This window comes from Bactrocera dorsalis, chromosome 3 (assembly GCF_023373825.1).
Source record: "Bactrocera dorsalis isolate Fly_Bdor chromosome 3, ASM2337382v1, whole genome shotgun sequence".
In the NCBI taxonomy this organism is placed as follows: Eukaryota; Metazoa; Arthropoda; class Insecta; order Diptera; family Tephritidae; genus Bactrocera; species Bactrocera dorsalis.
The window spans coordinates 62,182,862-62,203,097 of record NC_064305.1 but is presented as its reverse complement, the minus strand read 5'-3'; the positions used below and the strand labels follow the sequence as shown (position 1 = coordinate 62,203,097).

Here is a 20,236-nt window from a genome sequence, read left to right as displayed (position 1 = left end):
AAACCAAACGAACCGAATTGCTGCAGCTGTCTTCTTCGACTGACCAAGTCAAGGCAGTGTCGGCAAACAATATTTGTAAGCGTATTCAAATACATACATATTCCTACAAACAATTTTTTACTAGCCGCGCTTCCAAAAATAATATAGTATATATACACACATAATATATACATATATACATACATTTACCCAGCAGTAAGAGTAACGAGTTGCTTAGTAGTTGTTAATTTGCCAAAGCAGGCATAGCGTTGAATCAAACTAATAATTTATTATAAGTGCGATAGGCAATATTATACCTACCAAGAAATTGATACAGTTTTATCAAAAACACAAGCCCACGAGTGGTACAAAGCCTTCAAAGACGGTCAAGAGATCGTTTGAGGCATGTCTGGTTCAAGACGACCTTCGACATCTTCAACTGATGAAAATATTAAAAAAGCGAAATATATGGTGTCTTAAAATTGTCGGGCAAGTGTTAGAGAAATAGCAAGAGAGCTCGACATATCTCGCGAGTCCGTTCAGATGAGTTTTGGTGAATATTTTGAGTATGAAACGCGTTCTTGCTCGACTTGTCCCGATAAAGCTGATTCTTTTCAAAAAAGAATATCTTAAATAGGTCTCTTTGGACATGCTTGATCGTGCTAGCTCCGATTCCACATTTATGGAGAGCATTTGACATGCAAACAAGTCAACAATCATGAGAAAGGAGGAAAAAAACTATCCGAAACCAAAAAACCCACACCAAAGTCGCTCAGAAATCAAGATGGTGCTCATTATTTTTTCGATATTCGTGGTTGGTGCATCAAGAACTTGTTCCGGTGGTTTGGTGCATCATGAACTTGTCCGGTGGGTCAACAAGGAATTCTATTTAGCCATATTGAGCTGTTTGCGCGAGAACATCCGTCGAAAACGGCCCAATTTGTGGAAGAACAATTCCTGGATTTTACACGATGATAATGCACCGTCGCATTGAGCCACGATTGTGACCGAATTTAAAGCCAAAAACGCAATGAATACCGTTGATCAACCACCGTTTTCACGAGATTTGTCTCCGCGTCATTTTTTCTTGTTCTCCAAACTGCAACTGGTGCTCCGTGGAACCCGTTTTTAGTCGATGGAAGCGATAAAACAAAGTTAGAGTGAAGGTGCTGAAGGGCATCCCAAAAAGTGCTTATGAAAAGTGTTTCCAGCGCTGAAAAAATCGTTGGCATCTGGTTGGGATTATTTTGAAGGCGACAAGATAAATATTAATTAATAATTCAATTTATTTTGCTTTTTATTTAAAATTTTTTGGACGCTTTTTTCTCACAATATATATACAATTTTTCCAACAAAGTCTCTTATTTTTCTTATTCACAATTTTAGTTTTAGTTAAAATTTGTCTCGGTAGCACACGTGTTTTATATTTCTTTCTATAAAAATAACTGCTTTCTTCCTGCATTACTTTGGGTTAGAAAAGCAGCTAATGCAAATTGGCACGTATTCTAGCGTGTTTTTGCGTTACTAGCCACACATGTGTCAGCTGAGCAGTCGCTCACCGGCTCTCACACATCCACAAATACATAAGTACCTACCTACATATCAAGATATCATTTATACAGCATAAGCTATTCGAATTCATGTCAAGTGATCGGTAGCCGGTCATCATACACCCTAGGAAAATGGTTGGTCGTTAAATAATATTCATTTGGATGAAATCGAAAGTGAAAGATGAAAAATAAAAGTTTCTTCTTTTTACACAGTTTGTTGAGAGGCCAGTGGATTTGAGTTATATTAATGGCGAAACTTGTAAGGGCGTCCATAGCAAATGAATTATAACCAGTTTAGGGTTTTTATTTTAGACGGGTAACAAAAGCATGCTTAACCAATGTACAATTTCCTGGTGATATTCAAAAACACCAGTGGAAATTTTGCTTTTGAAGATTTGTTCCATTTTCTTTGTTGTTGCAAATCTATATGATTTATTTTTTCCACCTTGCAATATTACTTTTCAATTCATTTATATTTTAACCAACTTCGCTGAATATGAAAAAAATAATGTTGCTCATGCTTTATATTCATGTTGGTATTTAAGTACAATACCCACTTAAGTACTGTTCACGCTCAGCTGGCTGTACTAATATTTTTCCTTGTCCGTATTGTTTATCTGTCTTAGCCTACCTTTTGTATTTTGTTTATGGTCACCATGACTTTGTATTTCTAAGTCGCACGTCGTTGATAAGGTGGGTAGAAATAGAGAAAGAACTAACCGTGGTATCAGAAAAATTAAAACCCGAAATATACTTCTTTACATATGTATTTCTAAAATAATTAAGCTGGTGGAGATTGAGAGTGAAATGCGTTCGTGTGCCGAGAGAACATGACTTCATTTAATAAATTTACTTCGGATCATGTGACGAAGCCAAATTTATACTGGGAAGATGCCAGTTTCGTCGATGAGAACAGATTCAAAATTTTTGGTTCGGATGGCATCAATTATGTGTGGCGCAACCACAATACAGAGCTGAGTGGAGGAAGTGTCATGGTTTGGGCTTGCATGGCTGCTTCGGGAGTTGGCAAATTACGTTTTATTGACGGTATAAGAACAAGCATGCATATGGAAACATACTAAAACAAAATTTTTTGCATAGTGCCGAAGCTTTGGAGTACGTGATGATTTCCAATATTACCAGTATATCGACCCAAAACTCAAATCGGCTTGTGCAATCATGGCTGATTTGGAACTGTCCGCACCTCATGAATCCACCTCCACAATCTGCTGACTTAAACGTCATTGAAAATTTGTGGGCAATTTTTGACTTGGCGATACGGAAAAGGCAGATTAGTAATCTGAACGAACTAAAAATTGCGTTCGTCGAGGAATGGTATAAAATACTCCGAGAAACTACCCAAAAACTTGTTGCTTAATAACCGAGCTGTTTTGTTTTTATTTTTAACTTATACAATTTATATTGTTATTTCACGATAATTGCTGTAAACGTATCCCAAACACATTCTATGTTTTTAAAGAGTGTTCCATTTCGAGGTCTTCAACTTTTTTTAAGGAAAAAGCACAGAAACTATAATATAAATTTCGCTTTTCTTATCATTCGAAAGAATACTCTTTGGCATTTACTTTTTGAAAAAAAAAACAACGTCTCAGATGGCCAGTTCCATTTTCGATGACACGTGTGACTCGTAACTGGCGAACGACACTCGTGATGTTTTTCTCCAAGAATCGAAGCGGGATGGTCCGCATAGAATTTAGGCCTTACATATCCCTACAGAAAAAAGTCAAATGGTGTAATATCAAACGATCTTGGTGGCCAATCGAGCGGTTTAAACATGAAATTATCACTCTCTCTTTAAATCTATTGATTGATGCGATGTATGCAACTGTTGTTTTTCTTCTTCTTGACTTTAAGAAAACCATCTTGAAGGAAGCTCAGACTCGTTCTGATGAGTTAGCGAGAAGTGCCATTGCCCACATGCAGTATGAATATGACTTAGTTGCTGCTGAGGCTAAGTACCACCGTGATTCTTACACTTCGTTTCTGAAAACCATTAGTGGAGGTAAAATCCTGAAAGTGATTCTATTACTTCATCGATTAAAGAAATATTTAAAGCGATGATGATTGTCAATTTTCAATATAAGAATTGAAAGATATTTGCAAAGAACCATTGATCGATAATAGAGCAATTAAGTCAAAACTCAAGTTAAAGTCTGGTAGTAATAGAATCATTATAACTGAGAAATTGGGAAGGTCCACATTCATTTGCAGCAATCGTTCGAGAAGATATTCAGTCGATAGTGTTTGACACTGATAATTATCCTCCACATATTCGGATGTTCGAAGATATCAATAAGAATACATAATCCAAAATCTTTGACTTATTTGTTAGTCCTATACTGACTTTCCTATGATAAGATATGAAAATGAGCTAAATCGGATTGCAGCCATGTCTATTTCCCATATAACGTAATTTTAAATTCCATCTGATTTCTCACTTTTCTTTTTACACTTCAAAGTTATATGAATATATCGGGATACAACTTTGCACGAATAGTGACTTTAAGACATGCCGACACACCGATGCTAATATACCCTTCACAAGTGCATTTCTTTTAGTAACTACAGTCTGTCAAGTAAGAGCGTGGTCGTGTTAATTTATAAAAAAAATTATTTTATGAAGCTTTCATATTTATATATACATACATTGTACACATTACAAACAATGATGCAATTTGGTCAATAATATGTCCAGTCACCACTGGCGTCGATAACTGACTGGCATCTCCGAGGCATGCTTTCTACTTATTTGACGGCGTATTCTAGTGGCAAGGATCTCCGATCCGACGAATTTCGTGAGACCACTGCTTCAAAATGTATGAGCGTCTTCTACGAAGCTTCTGTTTAATATATGCCCACAAATTTTCAATAGGGTTTGCATCCGGTAACTGCGACGACCAATCCAATGTAACGATGCCAAATTGACATTTCCACTCAGTACAGAGCTTGCTGCGGTGTTTAGGATCGTTGTCCTCCTGCAGAATCTAATCTTCATTCTTTCTTATGAACCATCGTTTGGCAGATAGCAGTAAAGCCTTTTTGTAGATTTTTATCATTTGCTCGGCATTTAGGTTGTCAGTAAAGAGGTACAAAGTGCCGAATCCCTGCTTTGAGAAGCAGCCGCAAAGATGCACCTATATTCCATGTTTTACGGTCCGCAGAACAAGCCTGTTGGTGGAAGTTGACCAGGCTCACGTGAGGACAGAACGTGCCCGTACAGAACATTCATCAGTAAAAATGACATTTTCAAAATCTCTATCAATATTCCCAGGCGCCCAAGCGAGTCGCTTTGTCATAAGTTTTTCAGTCAACAGAGGCTTCTTCATTGTGTTGCGCCATTTCAGATCATGAGAGTTCGGATAGTTTTGTAGGATATATCTAAACATTTTGCCATTAATTTTGCTTGTCCTTGCCGCAGTGTTAAAGCAGGATTCCGTGAAAACAGATTCGCTATTCTTTTTTCAACTTTTTTGTTCACTTTTCCTATCGAACCACGTTCTGGTAAATCATCGACATTTTTAACCACTACATATATATCGCTGTATCTACTTCTGTACAAATGCCTTCGACATTCTCATATATTTAGCAGCCGCTGATTGCGACATTTTGGGACCTTTCGGGTGGATGCAAAGGAACACAGCCTCGTAGCGCGACGCGTACTTAGCACTCATGACGTTTAACGTGATTCTCTTTGAAAAGATCAATGACAACTGAACCTTTGCTGACAATGCATCAAGGACAAAGCCTCCCTCTATCGGCTCGCGAAGGAATTAGAGCGAAATCTTTCGTTAACTGTCGGTAAAGTCAACCACGCTCTTACTTGACAGACTGTTTGTGTTCAGTTTGTATGGAAGCTATATGCTACTTATAGTAATCTGATATGAACAATTTTTTCGGATATTACCTTAAGTAGTAATCCATGTCAAATTTCGTGAAGATACCACGTCAAATGTGAAAGTTTTCCTTACAAGAACTTGTTTCCGATCGTTCAGTTTGTATGACAGCAATATGTTATAGTAGTCCGATGTCGCCAGTTCCGACAAATGAGCAGTATCTTGAAGAGAAAACGACGTTTGCAAAATTTTAAAACGATATCTTGAAAGATTATGCTGAGTGTTTGGTGCGATTGGAAAGGAACGATCCACTATGATCTGTTCCAGCCTGGTGGGACGATTGAATCTACATTTTACTGTCAACAACTCATGAGATTGAAGCAAGCAATCGACAAGAACGGCCATAACTGATCAACAGAAAGGGCTTCGCCTTCCATCAGGATAACGTTAGACCACACACATCTTTGATGACTCGGCAATAACTGGGAAAGCATGACTGGGAAATTTTGATGCATCCACCATATAGCCCTGACCTTGCATCATCAGACTACCATTTATTTTGATCAATGCAGAAATGGAGTAAAGTTGACTTCAAGAGAAACCATTGAAAATTACTTGTCGCAGTTTTTCGCCGAGAAACCAAAAAAGTTTTATACTAATGGAATAATGACTCTAGTGGAAAACTGGCAAAAAGGGTCGACAAAAATAGTACAAATATAAAAAAAATAAAACGAAGTTTATTTAGACTAACCAATATTTTAGTCATTTTCTCATACGACCTCGTCTTTCATCGTTTTAAAATTGTGGCATTTGTTGTTCGACACTAATCGAATAAATTTTTCCAAACTAAAATTATATGTGAAAGTCTACTCTGTAACAACTTTCTAATACAATTTCTTTCTAATTACAGGTATGAATACTTCTATATATGTACATCATTTTACTATATAAGGACACTTTAACTTTTAATAAAATAACAGTTAACAGGAAAATTATTATTTTTTATTTAAAAGGGCCATACATATTTTTTAATTACTGCTCGAAGTTTTATAGCATCTTTCTATTTGAAACTGACTAAGAATAACGACATTTTTTTCAAATCGGAGATGATTTTTGAAGTCCTTTCGACAAAAATAAAAGATTATTTATTTTTTAACTTAGCTATATTTAAGCAAAGTGGAGTTTATGTTGATTTTATTTATTAATTTTTTAACTTTAATCTCTTCTTTCAGGCTCCTTATGAGCCAAATTACACTAATTGTGATGATTACATGAATTAGTTGTTTTAAACTCAGTTATGAATTACAGCTATGAGTTAACTAATATAACTGAGAGATCACATAAAGTACTCAAATTAAAATTTCTTATTTACATTTTATTGAACTAACTCTCTTCGTCTGAAATTCGCACCTCCTCGTTTAATTTGACTTTTGTTTAACGGCCTTTGGACGCCGCGAGCACCATCTACTACATATAAAGCTCCAACTCACAACCGTTATGAATATAATGGCAGCAATGAATAGATAAATATCCCATGAGTGGTAAACGAAGCGTGATACATGCACGGCATGAGCTTTAATGAGTGGCGCACCCTTGGTTTTGGCGACATATTCCACCCACCAAATGGCAGTCTCGAGTGGGCTCTGCGGACGATTTTTGTAGGCGGATGAAATCGCTTTGGCATTATCCAAATATCTGCAAAAAAGAAAAATATAGAAAACAACACCCTCTCTCTTTAGCACTCATTTCCATTACTCTTTCTTTAACACCTCTCTTATCGAGCTCAGAACTCTACTCTCAGTGATATCGTGATATTTCATCTCCACACCCATACCGCGGTACTGTAACGCCGCCGAATTCAAAAACTGATCAGCAAACATGGGTGTGACCACTACTGGTACACCACAGTAAGTCGCCTCCGTAGTACCCATAAGACCGCCATGCGATAAGAACACCTTCACATTCGGATGACAGAGTATATCACGTTGTGGCAACCACTTGCTAACATACAGATTATCCGGCTTGTCCTCCAGGGTGGTGTTTTCCCATTTCCAAATCACTCGTTGTTTGAGTTGCTTCACAGCGCGTACGATAGCCTCACGTTTAGCGGCCGGCAAAGTGTTGGCGCGTAGCATAGAACCCCAACTAATGAAGACCACACCATGTTCGGCACCATCGATGAACTTTTTCAGCTTGGCAACGAGCGGCTTGGCCTTCTGTATGTGCATGCCGCCGAGATTGAGAACGGACGGTGGCAGCGGTTTCACACCGCTCAATGAGAAATGCTGATTGACGAATAACATTGATGTTTTCTTCGCCAATTCGGCAACTGAGGGGGTGTTTTGTCCGAATTTTTCACGTACCATGGCATCGATAGCGGGCGTGTTGAAATTACTGGTAATCAATTGTTTATTATTATAAAAGTACTATTTTAGCCTGGTGAATAGTTGTTACTCACTCGTAAAGGAAACGCATGGCGTGATGGGTGAACCAGTTGGCAAGACGAGCGCCGAATGTCATGTCTTCGGAATTTCCCAAATATAATGTTGGCATAACTGACGTTACCATGGGCACGCCCATGCGTTCGTAATGCCAAGGCAGCATAACAGAACTAAATATTTAGGTTTTTCAAATAATCTATTATTATAAATTCAATTGGCGATCTTTTAATTAAAATAATAGGTTGTCAAAAAAGTCTTGCGGTATTTTTATTGAATTTTCAATTGTTCATAAAATTGGTTACAATAATGCGATTCAAGTCAAATATGCGCCGTTTTGTTCGATGACGCGTTCCCAACGAGATGCCAACTTCATAATGCCCCTCTCATAGAAGCTCGCTTCCCTATTGGCAAAAAACTCGGAGAGCCAATTTTCACAGGACTCTCTTGTGGCCAACTTCAGACTACCAAGCGCGTTCGTCATGGACAGAAACAGGTGGTAATCACTTGGTGCGAGATCCGGACTATACGGTGGATGCAAAAGAACCTCCCATCCGAGCTCCCGGAGCTTCTGGCGCGTCACTAAAGATGTGTGTGGCCTGGCGTTGTCCTGATGGAAGACAATTCGGTCTCTGTTGATCAAAGATGGCCTCTTCTGCATGAGTGCTGCCTTCAAGCGGTCCAGTTGTTGGCAGTACAGGTCCGAATTGAGCGTTTGGCCATAGGGGAGCAGCTCATAGTGGATTATTCCCTGCCAATCCCACCAAACACACAGAAGAACCTTCCTGGCCGTCAATCCAAGCTTGGCCACCGTCTGGGCCGCTTCACCGCTTTTCGACCACGACCGTTTGCGCCTTACGTTATTGTAGGTGACCCACTTTTCATCGCCAGTCACCATACGCTTCAAAAACGGTTCGATTTTGTTGCGATGCAGAAGCGATTCGCATGCGTCGATACGGTCAAAGATGTGTTTTTCGTGTGGCACCCATACATCGAGCTTCTTAGTGACTCCAAGCTTCTTCAAATGGTTTTTAACGGTTTGATGACTCATGCCCAGCTCTTGACCGATGCTACGGCTGCTACTATGCCGGTCTCTTTCGACCAATTCAGCGATTTTATCGCAATTTTCGACGACAGGCCTTCCGGAGCGTGGCGCATCTTCGACCACCTCTACACCAGAACGAAAACGTTGAAACCATCATTGTGCGGTGGAAATGGAAACTGTATCGGGTCCATAAACTGCACAAATTTTATTGGCCGCTTGAGATGCATTTTTGCCTTTATCGTAGTAGTACTGTAAAATATGCCGTATTTTTTCTTTATTTTGCTCCATGTTTGCGACGCTATAACTCACGCATGACTTAAAAGAAACGACAATCAATCAAACACATGATCAAACATAGCGCGTGAAATGAGCTTTCCAAAAAGGTATAGCATGACCCGATGCGACGAATAAAACTAGAACTACGCGCTTTAAGCGCCAACTAGCTAAAATACCGCAAGACTTTTTTGACAATCTATTATAAAAAGAAACTTTGCTCACCTGACCATCCCTATAAATGGCGCATTGAGTTGATGCGCCACCGCTGCCATGCAATCGCTATTAAATTGCTCAAGGATGACCACATCGTAATGTTGCCGCTCTCGCAACACCTGCGCCAAAGCCTCGGAATGCAATGTGGCATTGCAGTCGTGCTTCCCAAAGTAGTTAAGCATATACAATTCGAAAAAGTGATTGTAGAAGGATTGCGTTTCGAAAAACTGAAACGAAGAAGAACATAAGATGTGAGTACGGTGGTTTCATTTTTAATTTATTATTTTTTCTAGTCACAAAAACCAGAACTTCGGTATTCACTTTTACCATGAAAGAAAGAACCGAGTTTTTAAAAATTCTCCGCAAACACTCCTTCAAAAGCATACTCGAGACGGTACGAATGAGCTTTATAGAATACCAATACCAAATTTGACCAATGGATCAATAGTCGTGGTACCGCTCACCTTTAGGTGAAAACGTATATCTCAGGAATGAATTCAACTTTCTGCAACAATCGATGTTACACTTAATCCACTGATTGTAAAATTGATCGTTTAGGACCTACATAAATATGTATGTACAATGTACAGATAATGTCCAGCTCATAGAGTCTAGCACTTCCCAATTTAAAGAACTCCCACGCTGATTTTGTTATTCCATCGACTTAATGAAATCAATTTAATAATTCCAATACTTTCTTATAATGCTCAATTTTGACTCAGCCTAACAAAGCTTAGTCTAATTTTTAATATACTTGTTATAGCGGGTAATCCAAGTAAAGGTACCCAATCGACTTTTTTGACAGATCACGCGTGAGTCGTGCGAAGTTGTCATATTATTTTCGCTCAGTATTGTTTGACATTTCATCATGAAAAGACTTACTCCTGAACAACGTTTACGAATCGCTCAACTTTTATACGAAAATTCACGTTTTGTAAAAAAACAATGTGCTTCGCGCGCTTCGCTCAACTTTTGGTGAATACAATCGTCCTGATAAGCGTACTATTCGCAACACCATCATCCATCATAAGACCCACCATTCATTTTTGGATAATATTCGACCGAATAGATCACATTCAGTACGCAGTGAAGAAAATACAGTAGCCGTAGCTGAGTGTGTACACGAAGACCGTGGAGAGTCGTTTCGACACTGTTTGCAGTAGATCGGACTGACGTATGGAACGACTTGGCGCATTTTACGTCAAGATCTTAAATTGAAAGCGTATAAAATAATGTTTTTGCAAGAACGGAAGCCGTTCGACTTTTCCAAGGGACATCACTTCGCTCTATGCCCTCTTGAAAAGTTCCTAGAAAATCCAACGTTTTCGAGCCAAATTCTGTTCAGCGATGAGGTCCATTTCTGGTTCATTGGATATGCAAAAAACGCAAAATTGCCGCATTTGGGACGATCAGCAACCTGAAGAGATTCAAGTGATGGCATTTCATCCAGAAAAAACAACAGTTTGGTATGGTTTGTGAGCCGGTGGAATCATCGGTGGATATTTCTTCATCAACAGCGACCGTTATCGCGCTATGATAACCGACTATTTGATGTCTGAAATTGTAACATTTAGTTTCAACAAGACGGCGCCACTTCCCACACATAATGCATAAATCAATGCATTTATTGAGAGAATACTTCGGTAAGCAGTTAATTTCGGTTTTGGGCCGGTCGATTGACCACCAAGATGGTGGGTTATCAGAGGGTTAGACTTTTTCCTGTGGGGATATGTAAAGTTTGAAGTCTATGCATCCCGCTTCAAAGCAGGCCTTGAAACCAATTACCAATCGAAATGCTTGAGCTTAAATGCTTGGACTCAACGGATAGATCATCTGAGGCGTAACCGCGGCCAACATTTGAAAGAAATAATCTTCAAAAAATAAATGCCAAAGAATGGGAGGTCATTCCATCAGCGCTTTCAGCGAATTTTGGGTTTTTTGCTAGATTGTTGGACAATTACGTCGTAATATTCATATATCCAAGTATCGGGACCAATAATGAAGCTTTTGATGAATATGCAGGGGTCTCAGCTGCGTTGCGAAGTATCTCTTTTGCGACAATTCAACGTCGTTTTTGCGAAAGATTCAGGTCTATTGAAACGCGTCTGGCATTGATACGCTTCCTTATGATTATGATTATAAACATGTCCTCGTAGTTAAATCATAGCTGAACCAGGTTTCTATTGCCGCTATTCACCCAACGTTTTATAATGCCGTTTACATTTAATGGACTGAAATGTAAAATAATTTGCAGTCATCATCAGTACATTTTATAGTGGGGAGAAACCCTAAGACATAGTGCCATTAAAAAATTTGCACTGTCATCATTAGTAAGCAATTAAGGCAGTTTCTCGTGCGGGGATGATTAGATTCTCATTCATTCAATTAAACTTTCTCTTTGACTTACCTGCACGTCTAAGGAATCCATCAAATCGCCTTTTAATGGCAGATCTTTGTATCCTGGCGGTGGATTTTTATCGGGAAAATAGCTTAACACAGTAACATCATGACCCTTCTCGGCCAAGCCCCGCATAAGGGGGTGGAAGAAGCGGAAGTGACTAATGCCTGGGTGTGGAAATAAACCTAGTATTTTCAGCGAGTAACTAGCTGGCACCAGTGTGCAGAAGAGGCCAAGCAACAGCAACAAGTGGCCGGGTGTAGGTTCCGCCATCGCTATGGGAAGAATTAAAGTAGAAATAAATATAGATTTTTTTTATTTAATGAAAGAAAAAAAAAACGTATTAAATGAGTTATAAGGATACATAAATAAAAAAAATTGTTTCAACATTTTATATACAAAATTATTAAAGGTTTTAATATAAAAAGTGATTTAAGTTGCTTATAAATATAAATAATAAACAACGAGTAGAAACAAATTAAAAAAAAAATAATAAATTATAAACACTTGTAATTTAAATAAAAGTACTATAATATAAATAAAATAGTTATTTTAAATTTATACATTTTGTTTAATTTAAAATTTTTTTAATTCCTAAAATAGAAAACAGCAATTTTTTTAATAATTTTATTTAAAAATTAAATTTAAAACAAAATTTTTTTTTAATTTAAATATTTTTTATTATAAAAATTTTTGAATATATATTTTTATTATAAACATTTTTGAATATATATTTTTTCAATATTTTTATTTTTTTTTTAATTATAAAAATTATGATTTTTAAATTAAAAAATAATCTACTTAATAATTTCAACCATTTTTCAAAAATGTGTTAAATAATTTTTGAAATTATAATCAAATATTTAAAAAATAATTTCATTAACAAATAATGCAAAAATTTAACGAAATTAAAAAAAGAATGTATAACCATGAGAAATTCAGTAACTGATATTTTATTAAATAATATAATAAAATAATAAGTAATATTTATAATAAATATTTAATTATTTTTTTTTAATTCCAAAAATCATAATTTTTATGATAAAAAAATATATTGTTAATTTCTTAATAAAATTTAAAAAAAAATGTGTTTTTATTTATTTTCTGCCGCCACAACAACAACAACTTTCATATAATATAACGTAATATTAAAAATTAACTTAAAACATTTTAAATTTATCGAAAAAGGTTTATATCATAAATTAATAAATTTAGAAAAAATATAAATAATAAAAAAAAAATATATAGAGAATTTCCTTAAATCAAAAATTTAGCTCATCTTCTTAATTACAAAGCGTGAAATGTGTTGATTTGATGCGCAAATAAATAACAATTCAAAATCAAAAATATTGTAAAAAAATACATGAATTAATTACAAGAAATATTTTTTCATTTTCTTTTATTAACTACATTAAAGAAATTCCGCAAACTGTTAACAAGTCATTCTAATTAAGCACAAGTGATAATTTTTTCATTTCGATTATATAAAACAACAACAAATGTAAACAGTGGTGCAACGTTATTTATTTGACTACAAGTGATCGGCAAACAGTGAGAGCAGAGATTAAGAGAAGACCAACTCTCCTGTCGTTGTAAATGGTAGAGCAACTGACCGACCCGACTTTTATTGTTGACTTTGAGCGGGTAGGTTTCTACGTTTCGTAATCGGAACGGCTGGATGGCCAGATTGAAATCCTACCAAAAATATATGTGAACAACAAAGGAATTTGTTGGCGCCGTTCAAGACCATTTGTAAAAAAAAAGAAAACAATGAAAACTAAAAAAATGCGCAATTGAAAAGTATTTGATAAAATGTTTTGTAACATCATAGTATTGATTTTCAATGGAAAATGTTTAAAAACATGTATATATTGAGTGATAACGAGCTTAGGTGCTTTCATGAAGTATTGAAAGATCAAAAGTCAGTTGTTTTAATATTACATAAAATCATAAACAAATATTTAAATACTTGCTCCATAAATTAAAAGTCCAATGTATAATAATTTTGTATCGTAAAAAATGCTGGGTTTTTTAATTTAAATGCCAAAAGTCCGATCTGGCTACAATGGAAAAAAATCGCTAATTATGAGGCACTCTTGCACTGAAATTGAACTGAATCAATGTCAAGAGCAAACTAGAAAGTGCATATATATGACATACACATACATATATGTATATTACACTTCAACTTTTAAGGATCAAATGGTTCTCTAGGAAGGTGATACAAAATCACTGCAGCGCACAGAAACAACCGCCAACTATTCGCATTTTGGCTTTGGCTGGCGATTATATTACGAGTATTTTCAATTTACACCAAACCAATATTTCACTCACCAGTTCTCTTTAATTTATATATATTTATACACGCGTTTATAACAAATTAGAATTCAAATGATTTATGAATTAAAATGCGATCTCAACTAGAAAAAATTGATGCAACCCAAACGAACCGAAACGCTGCAACTGTCTTCTCCAACTGACGAAGTCAATATTTATAAGCGCATTCAATTACATATGCCTACAAACAATTTGCTACTAGCTGCGCTTACAAACACAACATATACTTACAGATATTTACATTTGCCCAGTAGTAAGTGTAACGAGTTGCTTAGTAGTTGTCAATTTGTTAAACTAAGCATAGATTTTAATCGAACTAATAATTGTTGTAAGTGCGATAGGCTATATTATACATTGTGACAAAAAGCACCCGGAAATTGAAACAGTTTTATCAAAAACATAAACCCACGAGTGGTACCAAGCCTTCAAAGTCGGTCAAGAGATCAGTTAAGGCAAGCCTCGTTCTGGACGACCTTCGACATCTTCAACTGATGAAAATATTAAAAAAGCGAAATATATGGTGTCTTAAAATTGTCGGGCAAGTGTTAGAGAAATAGCAAGACAGCTCGACGTCCATTTAGATAGTTTTGGTGAATATTTTGGGTATGAAATGAGTTCTTGCTCGACTCGTCGCGATAAAACTGTTTTTTTTTTTCAAAAAGAGTACCATAAACAGGTCTTTTTGGACATGCTTTATCGTGCGAGTTCCGATCCCACATTTATGAAGAGCATTTGACATGTAAACATGTCAACAATCATCAGAAAGGAGGAAAAAAAATATCCGAAACCAAAAAATCCACGACAAAGCCGCTCAAAAATCAAGATAATGCTATTATTTTTTCGATATTCGTGGTTTGGTGCATCATGAACTTGTTCCCGAGCGACGAACGTCAATAAGGAGTTCTATTTGGCCATATTGAGCCGTTTGCGCTAGAATATCCGTCGAAAACGGCCGCAATTGTGGAAAAACAATTCGTGGATTTTACACGATGATAATGCACCGTCACATCAAGCCACGATTGTGACCGAATTTAAAGCCAAAAACGCAATGAATACCATCGATCAACCACTGTTTTCACGAGATTTGTCTCAGTGTGATTTATTCTTATTTCTCAAACGAAGCTGTCGCTCCCGTTAGAACGCGTTTTCAGTTGATCGAAGAGATAAAATGAAATTCACTGAAGGAGCCATCCCAAAAAGTGCTTATGGAAAATTCATTGGTATAAGGGTATTACATCTGGTGGGGATGACTTTAAAGGCGACAAAATAAATATTGACAAATATTTAAATATTTTGCGTTTTATTTACAATTTCCGGGTATTGTTTTTGTCACATTATAATCAGATAACTAACACTCAAATTGGCTCAAATTGGGTGAGCCCTACAGAGCAATGATCAACGAGTTCTTTTTGCCGCAACTCGATGAATTGAGATTGGAAAACATGTGGTTCCAACAGGACGGTGCAAGGCACACAATGCACGTGCCACAACCGATATGTTGAATAATGCATTTCCCGGGCGCCTAATCTCCCGTTTTGGCGATTTGCACTGGCCAAAAGATCGCCTGATTTGACCGCTCCAGACTTCCTTTTGTGGGGCTTTTTGAAGTCGCGGGTTTATGTCAACAAGCCTCAGACACTTGCAGCTCTTAAAGTCAATATCCGTCTAGAATATGTGGACCTATCGCCGGAAGTGCTGACCAAAGTCATGGAAAATGCCATAAAGAGGGCTCAAATGACAATCAACTATGGCGGCGGCCATTTACATGATATCATATTCTTGATTTGATGTAAAAAAATTTAAAAGACCAAATAAAAATGATCCACAAAGTTTTTCATTTTCGAAAAAACTTCGGAAGGTTATTTTTGCGCCACCTTGTATTAAGTTTGTTCCAATGTTTATATAACCCAGAAGGAAACGTCGAAGACCCTATAAAATAATATATGTACATATATAAAGGATCATCTTGACGTGGTGAGCCATTTAGTCAATTCCATCTGTCTGTATATTGGAGTTTGCTGTTATCTATATTACTAGTATTGCCTAGGCTCTATTACTCATCAGCTTACCTCGTACTTACTACACTTAGTTTATTGTCACCATTACTCAGCATTTTAACTTACATATGTATGTATGTATGTCTCATATGGTTGTTACGTCGGGTAGAAATGCCCTTCATAAATAATACATAATTATGAACATTTTTATAAAAAAAAAATTAGGGATATTCAGACCGAACTTGTTATGTTGGTAATTCGTTAGTTAACACTTCGTTAAAATAAAGGACGGTACGATCAAACCCATTGAAAAAGAAGAAAGAGCAAAAATGAACTAACGGCGGTCTCTAGTCGGGAAGAGGAACGAGCGGGGCGTGGCTTGAAAGGTTAAAAAGTGGTTTAACGCGATCTCGGGCGAAATTATGGGTCCTGTTGAAAAGTGTTATTTAAAATATTTATTTATTTATTTTTCCATCACTTTGACTTGTGTCGAAAAAACAAATTTTCGATCAAAAATTCTCACGTCAAAATATCAGATTTTATTTAAGTCAGTAGACTTTATATTTTTTGCAATCTCACCTCTTTGATGGTATAAAACATGTATACAAATATATGTGGAAACTTATCTCGAAAAATGCAAAAAAAAAATCGATAAAAATTTGACGTCAAAACGATCACGTTTTGACCAAAACGGCCCTAAGTATACGAGTAATAATGACAAGCATTTTTAATAAACAGTAGACACTGGAACACAACAACAATAAAGTAAACAAATCTCTTTTCAGTTAGTTAACTGTAAATTTCAAGTGCATACCTATTAATGAACACACAAACCAATCTAAAACCTTGAAGGGGTAACGTTAGTCTAGTACCCTCAAGAAAGGTCTAACTTTCACAATTTATTCTGCTAATAAGAAAAAATAGGAATATCTCACTATTATTTTTTTAACATATGTTGAGGTTTTGATGCAAAATGGGCGTTACTGGAGCAAACTTCGGAGTCCGCTTTTTCAAGAGTGCCTTTACTGGCGTCTGGGAATTTGTGCTTTCTGAAACCAAATATAAAGCAAAAGTTTTAATATAAGTCCTGCTTGCAAAGTACCTATGGTGGAGTAGTATACCATCAGGAACTAACTACTTATCAAATACAGAGTTTTCGACTATTGTAGAGTCTCCCAGACGGAAGGAGCTGCCATTAAGACAACAGTGAATCTACTCTACTCCTGATCGCAGCCTTTTTCAGAGATGTGATTATCCACTCTAATAAAACGGCGGCGATACTAGCCTTGAGCTCGTTGCCCGCAGGCTTGACACCAGTGCTGCTCAGATACTAGCAACTGCAAGGTCCTTCTTAATATAACTTAAAATATCTAGTGAGCTCCGCGCCCTCAGGAAAATTCACCTTTCAATAGCTTTAGTTGTTTTGACTAGAGATTGAACATTTCACCAGATGTCAGAGGCATAAGCTGTTTGGTAAAGAATGAGAAACTCCCGCCTTTACCAGATCAAAGCTTATATACCGCGGATCTCACAATTTTAGATATCCAGGTGAAATGCCGGCATTAGAAATAAAATACCTAAGCAAATTTCTGATAGGTTAAGCGCGCTTTGTGGAGAGTTAATATCCAACTATAGATGATGTTCTTATCTGGCCTCAGAAAGAACTGTATTTAGCATTCTAAATGTGATTCCCCCACCATCTTAGTTGATCAGCCATCTAACCTGTAGTGCAGAGATTTGAAAGGTTTTCGAAAATTGGTCTTCGGCAGGAACTTATTCGATCAGGCGTTCATATGCCCAAAATCATTTTTAAATATAATGGTAATTCTTTATCCTAACGTTAAATTATATGCATTTTATTTCTTCTTGGAAACTACATGCCTAAGAATACCTTTTATTAATTGAATGAGGCTTGTTGAATCCCAAAGTGCACTTCAAAACAAAAAAAGAAAAACCTATTTAATATTGATGAGAAAGTTTACACATGAGCAGGCAATTGTGATAAGAATAAGCTGTTAAGATTAAATTGCATTGAGTGGTGTTAAGAGATTAACAGTCGCTGCACCAACACAAATCTCTAGAGGGGTTCTAAATGTTAATCTAGCGTTATCTTACTCCACACATTAATGTACAATATACCCACGTGACTTACATATCTTGTCGGGCACGACTTGTCAAAGCTGTGCGGAATAACGCGAGTATCATTTAAAAATTTTCTCAACTTTCCGGCTTTTGTCAGATTGAGGTTGAAATATCTCGATTGACACACTTTCGTGGTTCATACTAGCTCTGGACTCCATTAAGCTATCGAAAGGCATAGTCGTGCCTGGATCGCATTGCAATTCGGCGAAGAGCGCATTCAGCAGCTTCAGCTTTACCACTTTCCATTTGTCTTGAGATTTTGTGTCCATGTCACAGCCGCCCTGAACGGTGAGGGTTTCTCCCGATCGTGCCTAACGTTTGACTTCACCCTTTTTTCTCGGTAGTTTAGCGGGTCCGTTTTGTCGCTGACAGTGGACAGCTGTCTTTTGTCTGTTTTATTTCCGTAGACCAAGTCAATATTTCCTCTTCCTCCTTCGTCCGATTTGATTTGCCGGTAAATTGTTCATGGACTTTGGCCGCTATTTTATTGACCGCTTTTGCTTGCAACTTGAGGAAGCAAAGAGTGTCTATCTTCAGATAGCAGAGCGGTGATACTAGCCCTGAACGCATTCACAGTGCGTTCAAGGTTGGTCGAAGAGTGTCTGGCGTCAATGTCTCTGGCGGCGAGAGCTTTTATTATAAAACTAGTGTGGGTGCCGGGCCACAGCGGAATCGTAGGTAACTGCAAGGCTGATGAGCTGGCTGGGAATCTTACCGGACGCCGCATGCAGAAGCTGCTTGGAAGAAGATGCAGTAGAAACTAGCCAGCACTTCCTTCTTGACTGCCCTGCTTTTGGGAGGTCAAGACTTAGACACTTGGAGGCACATAGCTTCAGACTACCCGCCGACTTGGCGGGCATAGAGATTAAGCGCCTCTGCAAATTTGTATTGGATACTAAACGGTTTGCCGATATCTAAGTCCGAACACGGGAGTTCGTTTTTCAATGGCTTCACGAAGGACTACTTCTATTAGTCCATGTGTGATCTCCTGATCAGCTATCTAACCTAACCCAACCTCCGAACGAATTTACATTTAGTAAACAAAACAACCATGCACCTTTTTCGCGTCGGTTTTCCTTATTTCTTAATCTCTATTTATGAAAAAAAAACTAACTTGACTCCTTTGCTTCTGGAACGTCAAGTCACCATAGGCCAGAATCATTTGATAATAATTCGAACGATGGACCGTTAGTAAGCGAATCGAAATGCATACTCCATGCAACTGAAATAATAAAAGCGGCTTAATGTGGGGTAAAGCAACAATGAACCAGTCCAACTATTAAAAGAAAACAAAAGTCATAATTGATGGTAATTGTAGACTTTCATAGCAGGTGGAGTCGTTCGATCTTTTAACGCGCTTCTAGACATGTTGAGCACAAGGCGAAGTACACTGTCTTCTTAGTGATGTTAATGTTGGCAACGAATGTAGGAATAGCGGCTTCGGGATATTGTAACTGGCTTCGAGTAAACCGTAAACAGTGTGCGAATCCAAATAACAAGAGTAAAGCCTCCAATAGACTAGTATAATTCAATAGAGATAGTAAAAGAGAGATTTTACATCCTACATTAAAAAGTGAACTACATACTCCCTTGTATTTTCCTAAACTGGAGTGTCATTCGTTAAGGTTTTCGATCTTCTTAATGGGTTACGCGATGCCGTAAATAACAAAAATGAATGCTCAATATAGGAAACCTTTTGAATCAGTCTTTCTAACGAAGTATCCTTAAAGTCCCAAACGGACTACTAAAAACCTGCAAAGTATTTATGTAAATATGAGTTGCACCATTGTAAAAAGGTGGTCTGTCCATTATGGAAAGCTGGAAACAAGATAGATGACAAGACCTTACATCTAAAAGTGAAGACAAAACTATTGTTCTCCTCTACTTTACTTTCAAAACCACACATTGAAAAAATATTGAATTGGGCGAAAGAAAATATCAACTGCAATTTAATATTTATAGAGGAGTCAACTTTTGTATTATTCGAACCCTTGAGACATGATTGGC

General features: G+C 37.0%; 3 protein-coding genes across 6 annotated transcripts in view; 1 reads left to right on the top strand and 2 right to left on the bottom strand.

The window, feature by feature from the left end:
• The window catches only part of LOC125777875 (UDP-glycosyltransferase UGT5-like), a 32,263-nt gene extending 18,035 nt beyond the window's left edge, over positions 1–14,228 (bottom strand). Inside the window, exon 1 of the mRNA XM_049453991.1 lies at positions 14,088–14,228. The gene's annotated coding sequence lies outside the window, so the exon portion shown is untranslated. The remainder of the gene's footprint in view (positions 1–14,087) is intronic.
• Positions 1–14,232, bottom strand: part of LOC125777874 (UDP-glucosyltransferase 2-like) — a 32,267-nt gene extending 18,035 nt beyond the window's left edge. For 2 of the 3 annotated variants that reach the window (XM_049453990.1, XM_049453989.1), the window contains exons 1-6: positions 14,088–14,232; positions 11,763–12,028; positions 9,365–9,582; positions 7,842–7,994; positions 7,139–7,777; positions 6,794–7,078 (exon numbers count right to left, since the gene is read on the bottom strand). In XM_049453990.1, coding sequence (XP_049309947.1) covers positions 6,802–7,078; positions 7,139–7,777; positions 7,842–7,994; positions 9,365–9,582; positions 11,763–12,026 — 1,551 coding nt within the window. In that variant the 5' untranslated portion in view covers positions 12,027–12,028; positions 14,088–14,232 and the 3' untranslated portion in view covers positions 6,794–6,801. Of the gene's footprint in view, positions 1–6,565; positions 7,079–7,138; positions 7,778–7,841; positions 7,995–9,364; positions 9,583–11,762; positions 12,029–14,087 lie in introns of those variants that run through there. The other variant, XM_049453988.1, reaches the window with a different exon arrangement.
• The window catches only part of LOC105224622 (platelet binding protein GspB), a 174,879-nt gene that overhangs the window by 24,557 nt on the left and 130,086 nt on the right, over positions 1–20,236 (top strand). The gene's annotated exons all lie outside the window — the stretch shown is intronic.